This window comes from Rhinolophus sinicus, chromosome X, assembly GCF_036562045.2.
Source record: "Rhinolophus sinicus isolate RSC01 chromosome X, ASM3656204v1, whole genome shotgun sequence".
Classification (NCBI taxonomy): Eukaryota; Metazoa; Chordata; class Mammalia; order Chiroptera; family Rhinolophidae; genus Rhinolophus; species Rhinolophus sinicus.
Window position 1 is genome coordinate 77,421,736 of NC_133768.1, and position 14,723 is coordinate 77,436,458.

At 38.3% G+C, this 14,723-nt stretch overlaps 1 protein-coding gene across 18 annotated transcripts in view; it reads left to right on the top strand.

The window, feature by feature from the left end:
* The window catches only part of PAK3 (p21 (RAC1) activated kinase 3), a 415,175-nt gene that overhangs the window by 346,915 nt on the left and 53,537 nt on the right, over positions 1-14,723 (top strand). For all 18 annotated transcript variants that reach the window (XM_074324355.1, XM_074324352.1, XM_074324353.1 and 15 more), the window contains 3 exons: positions 143-260; positions 1,700-1,799; positions 2,911-3,107. In XM_074324355.1, coding sequence (XP_074180456.1) covers positions 143-260; positions 1,700-1,799; positions 2,911-3,107 — 415 coding nt within the window. The remainder of the gene's footprint in view (positions 1-142; positions 261-1,699; positions 1,800-2,910; positions 3,108-14,723) is intronic.

Below are 14,723 nucleotides of genomic sequence, written 5' to 3' on the forward strand. Positions count from 1 at the left end.
ATCACCATCATTGATATTTTCTTCTTGTTATGTAATATAACCAAATGCAGAGACTGAGTGCAAATTGCCTTCTTAAGGGGACTATAGAAGAGTCCCAACTTCCTAAGGCCTGAGTCAAAGTCTTTTTCTTCTCTTGTTATAGCTATTTAGTGGGTGATGAACTATGGGTAGTCATGGAATACTTGGCTGGTGGCTCTTTGACTGATGTGGTCACAGAGACCTGTATGGATGAAGGACAGATAGCAGCTGTATGCAGAGAGGTAAGAAAATAGAGCATTTCTAGCTGATGAGAACACCAAAATTGGCAGTTCTTTCTTTATCTCTCTCATTATTCAGAATGTTTAGAACATCAAAGTAATAATAGCACATCTTTTCTACTGAATAAAAAATGGAGAGCCTAAATTCCGTTTAAATCCCAGTGTAATGGCACTCGCTTTCTCCTCCCTCCCCAGTGCCTTGTTTATTTTTGTTTTGCTATGGGTCTTTTGAGTTCCATTATGCCATTCACAAGGTGCCATATTTTAGCTTGCATGCTGTAGTCTCAGTGAACATGGAAAACAGTGATGTTGGCATGGAACTTTCTGATTTGTGGAAATTTTTAGATGATAGTTATTTTGTCTTGGATGTGCAATGTGAGCCATGTAAAACTACAGACCACATTACAATCCCATTTTCTAGAAGGCAGTTTAAGCAAGGTCCTCCCTCAGCCCCAAAAGTAGTTACTTTCACAGTGCAATCTGGATTTCCCTCATAGCCCTCCAGTGGGTCTGAGTGTCTGCCTCTTTTCCAATAAGTGTCATATCCCTATTTTCAAGCTGAACTAAGGATATTTTATTATATTAATTTTTCAATATTAATAAAACATACTCTTCATTAGAATTTTATATTGGGCATTACCGTCTGCCACATTTATTGTGGTGAGGTTTTCTATAGACACAAGTAGGAACTCTGACCCACCAAAACTTGAAAAACAATAATAAGAAAACAAAACCAAATAATTTCAGCTAATGTTTGCTTTTTCTATTTTAAATTGTTCACTTAAATTTCTTCCTTCTTTGCTCTCCTCTCATTCCCATTTTCTCCTCTCCAAACATGCACACATATCCACCAAACACATATATTTTCTATTCATGCAATAAATCAAACTTATTCAGGGGAATATTTGACCCTGAGCCTGTTGTTTCCATCTTCTAGTCTTACAATTCATAGTCATTTTCAAACAAGTACCTATATAGTGGTCTCAAACCTGGCTTTCCAACAGAAATAGCTTGCGGCACTTCTTTTAAATACAGATTCCTGGGTACCACTCCAGACCTACTGAATCAAATCATACCATGGACTTAGGAGCTAACTACATCTGTATAAGACCAAGCTGAAATTACATCCTCCAGATATCTCGGTCAAAGTACAATTATATCAATTGGTTAGTTTGCCTGTATTAATGATTTAGTGCTACTGATCGTACCATCACTCTTCATGTCCTAGTCTGACCCACGAGCTTTCATATGTATAATGCTAAATTGCATTACTGATGTTAATGGTAATATGATTTCAAAATAGTATTAAAACATTTAGTAATCTGTTTCACTTGACAACATAAAATTATACCTGCCCAAAATTTATCTAGAAATTAAACTTAATTTAAAAAAAAAATTGTTTGTGATATAATTAGAACTTTTTTTTTTTTCTGATTCAATAGTGTCTCCAAGCTTTGGATTTCTTACACTCAAACCAAGTGATCCATAGAGACATAAAGAGTGACAATATTCTCCTTGGGATGGATGGCTCTGTGAAATTGAGTAGGTATTTTGGTTTAGATGGTGTTTGAGAGAGTATCAAGGGATTTCTGTTCTTTTACTGTCTATCTTGAGAATAAATGGCTATTGAAAGTCGTTTGAGTTTTATATATGACATATCAGTGAAATCATATGGTTCTTGACTTTTTCTGTCTGACTTATTTCACTTAGCATTATAATCTCAAGATCCATCCATGTTGTCACAAATGGTCCTATTTCATCTTTTCTTATGGCAGAATAGTATTCCATTGTGTATATATACCACATCTTCTTACCATATGATTTCGCTGATATGTGTTATATAAAACTGAAAACAACAAAAGAACAAGACAAACAAATGAAAAAACAAAAACTCATAGACACAGACAATAGTTTAGTGGTTACCAGAGGGTAAGGGGGGTGGGGGGATAGTAGAAGAGGGTAAAGGGGGTCAAATATATGGTGTTGGAAAGAGAACTGACTCTGGTGATGAACACACAATGTGATATATAGATGATGTATTACAGAATTGTATACCTGAAATCTATATAACTTTACTAACAATTGTCACCCCAATAAACTGTAATTAAAAAAAATAAAGTCATTTAAAAGAATTTAGAGTCCAGTCTGAAGTAAAGAATTCTTTTTAACACTGTGTTCCTATAGATTCTGGCCAGATTTTGTTGATTCAATATTTCAAAAATTTTAGTGACTTCCACCTGCTGGATGACAAATACCATGTTTCTCCCCCCAAAAAAGACCGGGTCTTATATTAATTTTTGCTCCAAAAGACGTGTTAGGGCTTATGTTCAGGGGACGTCATCCTGAAAAATCATGCTGGGGATTATTTTCTGGTTAGGTCTTATTTTCAGGGAAACACGGTACCTAATTAGAAAACCGAAAGATTCTGTAAATTGGAGGGAACCCGATGAGATCTACTAAAAACAATATCACACCAATCAATTATTTCAGACTTTTAAAATCAGGACTAGCTGAGAGATCAGATAACGAAAAGATATGAGCTAGGTAGTTGTGGAAGCTCAGTGTCTTACAAAGGTACAGCCATATCTGAAAGTGACCTATAATAAAAGAAAAATAATTTGAGCTCTTTTTAATTGACTTTTCTTTTCTGTAGCTGATTTTGGGTTCTGCGCCCAGATCACCCCTGAGCAAAGTAAACGAAGCACTATGGTGGGAACTCCCTATTGGATGGCACCTGAGGTGGTGACTCGGAAAGCTTATGGTCCAAAAGTTGATATCTGGTCTCTGGGGATTATGGCAATTGAAATGGTGGAAGGTGAACCCCCTTACCTTAATGAAAATCCACTCAGGGTAAGTCAAAAGAAAATTCAAGTACTTCTTCCTCAGGTAAGGAAAAAGTCCAAATGTAATTTCTTGTCTCCACCAAAAGTTGCCAGAAAGGGCTCTTTCCTGGAACAAGTGATATAGAAACTCCAAGTTATTATTTTCAAAATTACTATGAGTTATTTTTAATTTCTATTAAGATGTCTGAACATTTTTTTCCAGTGCTTTGATATCAGTATTTCTAATGGCAGGGGTCTTTAAAATTTTTAGTATAGCTTTCTGCTGTTAGAAAAATGTTTTGTTTTTTTCAAAGCAAGATGTGGGAAGAAAACAGTATTTTTATCACATGCTATGATTAAATAATCTAGGACGCACTTGCTTTATAATACTTTAACAAAGTAAATAAATACATTTCCAGAGCACCTATAATGATTAAAATTAGATTTGGTTTCATTATCGGTGATGATTTGTTGAGGAACAACAGCTTGGTGGGTATTGAATGGAACACAGGATAGATAGACATAGTGCCAGACTGGTGAAATCAAAAAGTTAATTAGACTGTGAAGTAGAAAACGGGGGCGGGGGGTGGGGGGTGGGAGATGAGGATAAGGGGGATCGAATATATGGTGATGGAAGGAGAACTGACTCTGGGTGATGAACACACAATGGGATTTATAGATGATGTAATACAGAATTGTACACCTGAAATCTATGTAATTTTACTAACAATTGTCACCCCAATAAATTTAATAAAATTAAATTAAAAAAAAAAAAGAAAATGAATGGAAATAGTTTGTGTTGGGTAACTCAGTTTGCTACTGCAAAATCAGAGGTTTGATCCTTACGTGGTCTGGTTACCTCAGCAAAGAGGAAAACTCCATTTCATAGCCTAATGCCACCATCTTTATTCAGATATGCTATTGATCATGAGAGGAAACGGCAAAGGAATATAAAATAAATGCTTGTTCAGTACAGAAATCAGCCAGTTATTCTGTTTTATATAGCCTAAGGGTGTGCCAGAAGCTGTGTTGTATTAAGGTCATGACACTATTGGAAAAAGGAAACATGTACAGATTCAAATTCTACTCTCAAAATGCATGTGGAGTGCATTCACTAGGCCTACAATGCCAAAGGCATCTTGCAAATTGTTTGCATCATTACCACTAACAGTTTAAAATTGAATTTTACCCTTAGTATACAAAAACTATTGTCTTTAGTAATAAGTCTTTACATGTTAAGCTTATAAAATCCATATTCAAGCCAAATATATGTGGTCTTCCATTCATGTAGAGAGACCTACAAAGTAATTGTCTAATTGTTTTTGCAGTTGAATATTCTGTAATTGACAGCAGTGCTCTCTATGTATGGAGAAGCAGATGGCTTCCTCTTTGTCCCCTCTTAATTCCTCTCTGCTACTTGTCCTCTTGTCCTAGCCTCTGCACTGATTAGAAAACACATAGGAGTGAATACCCTAATGAATGCTACGGGCTATTGCTCTGGCCTCATGAAACAATCTGGACGTGAGATGTGCACATTGATTAGCTGCCTGCAGGGCTGAGTGGAAAAGAAGGGGCATTTTCCCACAATTTGTGGGTCAGCTCTCCATGAATTTAATAAAGCTCAGCCATTACCAATGGACCAGCACTTCAGGATAATTACATGGGCTTGTCCTTATGTTTGGAGAGCCCCAAAAAAAGATTGGAGAGAAAAACATATAACATGAGCCTGTCGGAAGGCTGTGGTTTTTTGGATACTGGTGTAGGGAAATAGAAAATTGCACAGCTGATTACCGGAGGAAAAATGGCGGCATGAGGTGATCCTCTGAAAGCTCCCCTGGAATTTACAACTAATCGAACAATAATAACTCCACAAAGGACTCCCTGCACAGCAGACAGGCAAGAAGAAGAGGCCCACTACCGAAGTCACCTACACTGCATGCGGAGAGACGGAGACGCGCAGACACAGGACGCAGACCTAGCTCAGTGCTCTGAGCTGGCTGCATCCCGGAACTACCGCAGCCATGGGAAAGGGAAGAAATCGGAGTGCTAGGGCTCTGCTTGTGGCCCACAGGGCTGAGGGGGCAGCATATAAGACGGAAGAACCCAACACTCACGGCAGAGACCTCAGAGAAAAAACTGAGGGAAGAAGGCTGAAAACGGTGGTTTATGCCCTCACTGCCGAGCAGAGAACGGAGCCTTAGGCACTGAGACTAGCCGCCCCCTCCCTACACTCCCACTGCTTGCCCCACCCCCACCTGCTCGGAGCTAGAAGCAGAACAGTAGCAGTGTCATATCAAAAGAGCAGAATCTTTGCTGTTCTGAGAATTGTGGACCGCAGACACAAATTCGCGGCCCAACTAGTTCCAGCAAAGGGGAGAGAGCTGTGGAAGCAGGACCGGCTGTGGTGGTGGTCGCTGCCATTGCTCTGGGCCACCTCTCACAACTCACCCCGCCCCTGGCCCCACCTATCTGGGCGGATCCCTGCAGGAGTAAACAGAACTGCTGAAACATATGGGCTCTGAATCTGGAGCTGGAAGAACATTGGAACATCAAAAGCTCTCCGCATACCCACCGGGACACTGCGCCCTGTGACCTAGACGAACTATTAACAGAGGAGAAGCCCATCTCCCAGGCAATCCCCCCATTGTGTGAGAAGCTGGAATAGTGCAGAGAAAACATAGCACTACTGTGTGGGAGAAGAAAAATAAGCTGCAGTCGGAGAAATAAAATAAAACATTCTACCAACAAGTACTGGAAAAAAAAGAAAAACCTTTTCCTATAAACCTGTTCCAGAAGCCACTCCTGTAGATGTCTAGGAAGAGAAATAGTAAACCAGTAATTGCCATAAATAACCAAGGCAACAAGATAGCTCAGAAAGAAAGTGAAAAGTCTACAGAAAAGGCACTTAAAGATACAGAAATATGTGACTTAAATGACAGAGAATTCAAGATTGCAGTTCTGAAAAAACTCAACGAGATGAAAGAAAACACAGTTAGGCAGTTAAATGAACTCAGAAACACAATCAAAGAACAGCATGAGCATTTTATGAAAGAGATTGAAATTTTAAAAAAGAACCAAATAGAATTTCTGGAGATTAAGAACTCAATAGAAGAAATTAAGAATGAAATAACCAGCTTAGGTAGTAGAGTTGACCAGATGGAGGAAAGAATCAGTGACATCGAAGATAGAAACCTGGAAATGACACAGATAGAAGTAGAAAGAGACGTGAGACTTAAAAGAAATGAAAGAACGCTACAAGAACTTTCTGACTCCATCAGAAAGAGCAATATAAGAATAATGGGCATACCAGAAGGAGAAGAAAGAGAGAAGGGAACAGAGAATATATTCAAACAAATTGTCGATGAGAACTTCCCAAACTTGTGGACAGAACTGGACCCTCAAATCCAAGAAGCAAATAGAACACCTAGTTACCTCAATCCCAACAGGCCTTCTCCAAGGCACATTGTATTGAAGCTGTCTAAAATCAACGACAAAGAAAGAATCCTCAAGGCAGCCAGGGAAAAGAAGACGGTAACTTACAAAGGAAAGCCCATTATATTATCATCAGATTTTTCAGCAGAAACTCTATAGACAGGAGAGAGTGGAACCAAATATTCAAACTATTGAAAGAGAGAAATCATGAGCCAAGAATAATATATCCAGCAAAGATATCCTTTAGATATGAAGGAGGAATAAAGACCTTTCCAGACATACAGAAGCAGAGGGAATTTTCTAATACACGACCTGCACTACAAGAAATACTAAAGGAGGCTATTCGACCACCATCAACAGGGACAATTTGTGGCAACCAAAACTCAAAAAGGGGGAGAGTAAAGGCCTGAACCGAATACGGGAATGGAGAAAGTAAGCGCTGAAGAAAATGGAATACTCTAAATATCAAACTTTCTTTTACATAAACTTAAGGGTAACCACTCAAAATAAATCCAGAACTGAAATATATACTGTAATAAAAGAAGAAACAGAGGGAAACATCATAGAATACCACCACACAGAAATAATAGACAACAACAAAAAGGCAAAGAAACAATGGAGACACAGCCTTACCAGAAAACTAAAGATAGAATGACAGGAAATCCTCACATATCAATAATCACCCTAAATGTAAATGGACTGAACTCACCAATAAAAAGGCACAGAGTAGCAGATTGGATCAAAAAACTAAACCCAACCATATGCTGTCTCCAAGAGACACATCTCAGCTACAAGGACAAGCATAGACTCAAAGTGAAAGGGTGGAAATTGACACTCCAAGCAAATGGTACCCAGAGAAAATCAGGTGTAGCCATAATGATATCAGATGAAACAGACTTCAAGGTGAAAAAGATAACAAGAGACAAAGATGGACATTTCATCATGGTGAAAGAGACTATACAACAGGAAGACATAACAGTCATCAATATTTATGCCCCCAATCAGGGAGCACCCAAATATACCAAACAACTACTAACAGAACTAAAGGGAGAAATTGACCAAAACACAATTATACTAGGGGACTTAAATACGTCATTGACACCTATGAATAGATCATCCAAACAGAAAATAAATAATGAAATAGTAGCCCTAAATGACACATTAGATGAAATGGACATAATTGACATTTGTAGAGCACTTCATCCTAAAACATCAGACTATACATTCTTTTCTAGTGTACACAGAACATTCTCAAGGATAGACCATATATTGGGACATAAAATCAATCTCAGCAAATTTAAGAAGATTGAATATCAACTGGATATTCTGAATATCAGAATATCAACTGAAATTGGATGTCAACTGCAAAAAGAAACCGGCAAAAAATGCAAATACATGGAGATTAAACAACATGCTTTTAAAGAACGACTGGGTCATAGAAGAAGTTAGAGGAGAGATCAAAAGATACATAGAAACAAATGACAATGGAAATACATCCTACCAAAATGTTGGGGATGCAGCGAAACCAGTGATAAGAGGGAAATTTATCTCATTACAGGCCTATCTCAAGAAACAAGAGATCTCCAAAATAAACAAACTCATGTTACACCTTAAAGAACTAGAAAAAGAAGAACAAGTAAAACCCAGGGTCATCAGAAGAAAGGAAATAACAAAAATTAGAGCAGAACTAAATGAAATAGAGAACAAAAAGACAATAGAAAAAAACTAATGTGACAAAGAGCTGATTCTTTGAAAAGATTTACAAAATTGACAAAACATTGTCTAGACTCACTAAGAAAAAAGAGAGAAGATGTGAATTAACAAAATCAGAAATGAAAAAAGGGAAGTTATCACGGACACCACAGAAATACAAAGGATCATCCAAGAATACTATGAAGGACTATATGCCACCAAATTCAACAACCTAGAAGAAATGGACAAGTTCTTAGAAACATATAGCCTTCCAAGGCTGAACCATGAAGAACTGGAAAATCTAAACAGACCGATCACCAGTAACGAAATTGAATCAGTCATCCAAAACCTTCCCAAAAGCAAAAGTCCGGGACCAGATGGCTTCACTAGTGAATTCTACCAAACCTTCAAAGAGGATCTAATACCAATCCTGCTCAAACTCTCCCAAAAAATTGAAGAAGAGACAGTACTCCTGAACTCATTTTATGAGGCCAACATTACCCTGATACCAAAACCTGGTAAGGACAGTACAAAAAAAGAAAACTACAGACCAATATCTCTGATGAATACCGATGCAAAAATCCTAAATAAAATTCTAGCTAATCGAATACAACAATGCATTAAAAAGATTATTCATCACGACCAAGTGGGATTCATCCCTGGGGCACAAGGATGGTTCAACATCCGCAAATCCATCAATGTGACACATCACATAAACAAAATAAAGAACAAAAATCATATGATTATATCAATTGATGCAGAAAAAGCATTTGACAAGACACAACATCCATTTATGTTTAAAACACTTAATAAAATGGGTATAGAAGGAAAATACCTTAACATAATAAAGGCCATATATGACAAGCCCTCTGCTAATCTCATAATTAATGGTGAAAAACTGAAGCCTTTTGCTCTACATTCAGGAATATGACAGGGCTGTCCCCTATCACCTCTGCTTTTCAACATAGTGATGGAAGTCCTTGCCAGAGCAATCAGGCAAGAGAAAGAAATAAAAGGCATCCAAATTGGGAATGAAGAAGTTAAATTATCACTCTTTGCAGATGACATGATGCTATATATAGAAAACCCTAAAGACTCCACCAAAAAGCTATTAGAAACAATCAACGAATACAGTAAAGTTGCTGGCTACAAAATCAATGTACAAAAGTCCATTGCGTTTCTATATATTAACAACGAAATCTCAGAAAAAGAAATACAAAAGACTATTCATTTTGCAATTGCAGCAAAAAGAATAAAATACCTCAGAATAAACTTAACCAAGGATGTGAAAGACCTATATGCTGAAAACTACAAGACATTTTTTAAAGAAATTGAAGAAGACACAAAGAAGTGGAAAAACATTCTGTGCTCATGGATTTCAAGAATCAACATAGTTAAAATGGCCATATTACCCAAAGCAATATACAGATTCAATGCAATCCCCATCAAAATCCCAATGGCATATTTTAAAGAAATAGAACAAAAAAATCATCAGATTTGTTTGGAACCACAAAAGACCCTGAATAGCTAAAGTAATCTTAAGAAAAAAGAACAATGCTGGAGATATCACACTCCCTGATTTTAGCTTGTACTACAGGGCAACAATAATCAAAACAGCACGGTATTGGCAGAAAACAGACACATAGACTAATGGAATAGAATTGAGAACCCAGAAATAAAACCACATAAATATAGACAGATAATTTTTGAAAAAGAAGCTAAAACATACAATGGAGCAAAGACAGCCTCTTCAATAAATGGTGCTGGGAGAATTGGATAGCCACATGCAAAAGAATGAAACTGGACTGCTATTTGTCACCATGTACCAAAGTTAATTCAAAATGGATCAAAGACTTAAGCATAAGACCTGACACAATAAACTGCATAGAAGAAAACATAGGTACTAAACTTATGGACCTTGGGTTCAAAGAGCATTTTATGAATTTGACTCCAAAGGCAATGGAAGTAAAAGCTAAAATAAACGAATGGGACTATATGAAACTTAAAAGCTTCTGCACAGCAAAAGAAACCATCGACAAAATAAAGAGACCACCAACTGAATGGGAGAAGATTTTTGCAAATATTGCCTCCAATAAGGGGCTAATATCCAGAATATACAAGGAACTCATTCAACTCAATAACAAGAAAACAAACAACCCAATTGAAAAATGGGCAGAGGACTTGAAGAGACATTTCTCCAAAGAGGACATACAAATTGCAAATACATATATGAAAAAATGCTCAACATCACTAATTATCAGAGAAATGCAAATCAAAACCACAATGAGATATCACCTCACCCCAGTCAGAATGGCTATCATCAACAAGATAAATAGTAGCAAGTGTTGGAGAGGCTGTGGAGAAAACGGAACCCTCATCCACTGTTGGTGGGAATGCAGACTGGTGCAGCCGGTACGGAAGGCAGTGTGGAGGTTCCTCAAAAAATTATGAATAGAATTGCCATATGATCCAGCAATCCCTTTCTGGGTATCTACCCAAAATATCTGAAAACGTTTATAGATAAAGACACGTGTGCTCCAATGTTCATTGCAGCTTTGTTTACGGTGGCCAAGACATGGAAACAACCAAAATGTCTTTCGATAGATGAATGGATGAAGAAGTTGTGGTATATATACACAATGGAATACTATTCGGCGGTAAGAAAAGATGATGTAGGAACATTTGTGACAACATGGATGGATCTTGAGAGTGTAATGCTGAGCGAAATATGTCAGACTGAAAAAGCATAGAACCATGTGATTTCACTGATATGTGGTATATAAACCAAAACTAACAAAAGAACAAGACAAACAAATGAGAAACAGAAACTCATAGACAGACAATAGTTTAGTGGTTTCCAGAGGGTAAGGGGGGTGGGGGGTGGGGGGTGGGAGATGAGGGTAAGGGGGATCAAATATATGGTGATGGAAGGAGAACTGACTCTGGGTGGTGAACACACAATGGGATTTATAGATGATGTATTACAGAATTGTACACCTGAAATAGAGTAGGTTAATCCTTCTTTCTTTAAAATCCTTCCAATACTACCACCCATCCACTACTTTAGGCTTTGAGGGTAAAGGGTAGTATGTTAATGTGAAAATAAAATAGCCCACATAGTCAGGCATATCTGAGTGTGTACTTTCTTCACAACCTATAAGCTCTGTGACCTTCAGCAAGTCATTTAAAAAAAATGGCCGAACAACAAAAACTCCACAAAGGACTCCTGCACAGCACAGAGGCAACACGAAGAGGCCCACTACCAACTGAAATCACCTATAGGTGGGAGATTTGAGTGGAGGGAGGAGGAAAGGAGAAGTCGCAGACCTAGCTCAGTGCTGCTTCCCGGAACTACCGCAGCTGCGGAGAGGAAGAACTCGGACTGCTAGGGCTCCGCCAGGGCTCCACAGGGCTGAGGGACAGCATATAACGGCTGAACCCAACGCTCACGGCAGAGACCTCGGAGAAAGACTGAGGAAAAAGGCTGAAAACGGTGGTTTAAGCCTGCACTGCCGAGCAGAGAACGGAGCCTTAGGCACTGAGACTAGCCGCCTCCACCCCCTCCCAGAGCTTGCCCGCCACCTGCCCGGTGCTAAAAGCGAAACAGTAGCAGTGTCAGATCAAAACAACAGAAAATTTGCTGTTTTGAGAACTGTGGACTGCAAACACAATTTCACAGCCCAACTAGTTCCATCAAAGGGGAGAGAGCTGTGGAAGCAGGACTGGCTGTGGTGGTGGTTGCCGCCATTGCTCTGGGCCACCTCTCAAAACTCACCCCGCCTCTGACCCCACCTATCTGGGCGGATCCCTGCAGGAGTAAACAGAACTGCTGAAACCTACGGGCTCTGAATCAGGAGCTGGAAGAGCTTTGGAACATCAAAAGCTCTCCGCATACACACCGGGACACTGCGCCCTGTGACCTAGACGAACTATTAACAGAGGAGAAGCCCGTCTCCCAGGGAATCCCCCCATTGTGTGAGAAGTTGGAATAGTGCAGAGAAAACATAGCACTACTGTGTGGGAGAAGGAAAATAAGTTGCAGTTGGAGAAATAATAAAACATTCTACCAACAAGTACTGGCAAACAAAAGAAAGACCACTTTCTATCAACCTGTTGCAGAAGCCACTCCTGTAGATGTCTAGGAAGAGAAATAGTAAACCAGTAATCGCCATGAATAACCAAGGCAACAAGATAACTCAGAAAGAAAGTGAAAAATCTCCAGAGAAGGCACTTAAAGATACAGAAATATGTGACTTAAATGACAGAGAATTCAAGATTGCAGTTCTGAAAAAACTCAACGAGATACAAGAAAACACAGATAGGCAGTTAAAGGAACTCAGAAACTCAATCAAAGAACAGCATGAGCATTTTAAGAAAGAGATTGAAATCTTAAAAAAGAACCAAATAGAATTTCTGGAGATTAAGAACTCAATAGAAGAAATTAAGAATGAAATAACCAGCTTAGGTAGTAGAGTTGACCAGATGGAGGAAAGAGTCAGTGACATCGAAGATAGAAACCTGGAAATGACACAGAGAGAAGAAGAAAGAGACTTGAGACTTAAAAGAAATGAAAGAACTCTACAAGAACTTTCTGACTCCATCAGAAAGAGCAATATAAGAATAATGGGCATACCAGAAGGAGAAGAAAGAGAGAAGGAACAGAGAATATATTCAAACAAATTGTCGATGAGAACTTCCCAAATTTGTGGACAGAACTGGACCCTCGAATCCAAGAAGCAAATAGAACACCTAGTTACCTCAATCCCAACAGGCATTCTCCAAGGCACATTGTATTGAAGCTGTCTAAAATCAACGACAAAGAAAGAATCCTCAAGGCAGCCAGGGAAAAGAAGACGGTAACTTACAAAGGAAAGCCCATTAGATTATCATCAGATTTTTCAGCAGAAACTCTACAAGCCAGGAGGGAGTGGAACCAAATATTCAAACTATTGAAAGAGAGAAATCATGAGCCAAGAATAATATATCCAGCAAAGATATCCTTTAGATATGAAGGAGGAATAAAGACCTTTCCAGACATACAGAAGCTGAGGGAATTTTCTAATACACGACCTGCACTACAAGAAATACCAAAGGAGGCTATTCGACCACCATCAACAGGGACAATTTGTGGCAACCAAAACTCAAAAAGGGGGAGAGTAAAGGCCTGAACCGGAATATGGGAATGGAGAGAGTAAGCGTGCTGAAGATAATGGAATACTCTAAATATCAAACTTTCTTTTACATAAACTTAATGGTAACCGCTCAAAAAACAATCCAGAACTGAAATATATACTGAAATAAAAGAAGAAACAGAGGGAAACATCATAGAATACCACCACACAGAAATAATAGACAACAACAAAAAGGCAAAGAAACAATGGAGACACAGCCTTACCAGAAAACTAAAGATAGAATGACAGGAAATCCTCACATATCAATAATCACCCTAAATGTAAATGGACTGAACTCACCAATAAAAAGGCACAGAGTAGCAGATTGGATCAAAAAACTAAACCCAACCATATGCTGTCTCCAAGAGACACATCTCAGCTACAAGGACAAGCATAGACTCAAAGTGAAAGGGTGGAAATTGACACTCCAAGCAAATGGTACCCAGAGAAAATCAGGTGTAGCCATAATGATATCAGATGAAACAGACTTCAAGGTGAAAAAGATAACAAGAGATAAAGATGGACATTTCATAATGGTGAAAGGGACTGTACAACAAGAAGACATAACAGTCATCAATATTTATGCCCCCAATCAGGGAGCACCGAAATACACCAAGCAACTACTAACAGAACTAAAGGGAGAAATTGACAAAAACACAATTATACTAGGGGACTTAAATACATCATTGACAGCTATGGATAGATCATCCAAACAGAAAATAAATAACGAAATAGTAGCCCTAAATGACACATTAGATGAAATGGACATAATTGACATTTATAGAGCACTTCATCCTAAAACATCAGACTATACATTTTTTTCTGGTGTACACGGAACATTCTCAAGGATAGACCATATATTGGGACATAAAATCAGTCTCAACGAATTTAAGAAGATTGAAATCATACCATGCATATTCTCTGATCACAAGGCTTTGAAATTGGTATCAACTGTAAAAAGAAAGCGGGAAAAAACACAAATACATGGAGATTAAACAACATACTTTTAAAGAAGGACTGGGTCAAAGAAGAAATTAGAGGAGAGATCAAAAGATAGATAGAAACAAATGACAATGAAAATACATCCTACCAAAATTTCTGGGATGCAGCGAAAGCAGTGTAATGAGGGAAATTTATCTCATTACAGGCCTATCTCAAGAAACAAGAAAACTCCCAAATAAATAACCTCATGGATTGGAAGAATCAACATAGTTAAAGTGGCCATATTACCCAAAGCAATATACAGATTCAATGCAATCCCCATCAAAATCCCAATGGCATATTTTAGAGAAATAGAACAAAAAATCATCAGATTTGTTTGGAACCACAAAAGACCCCGAATAGCCAAA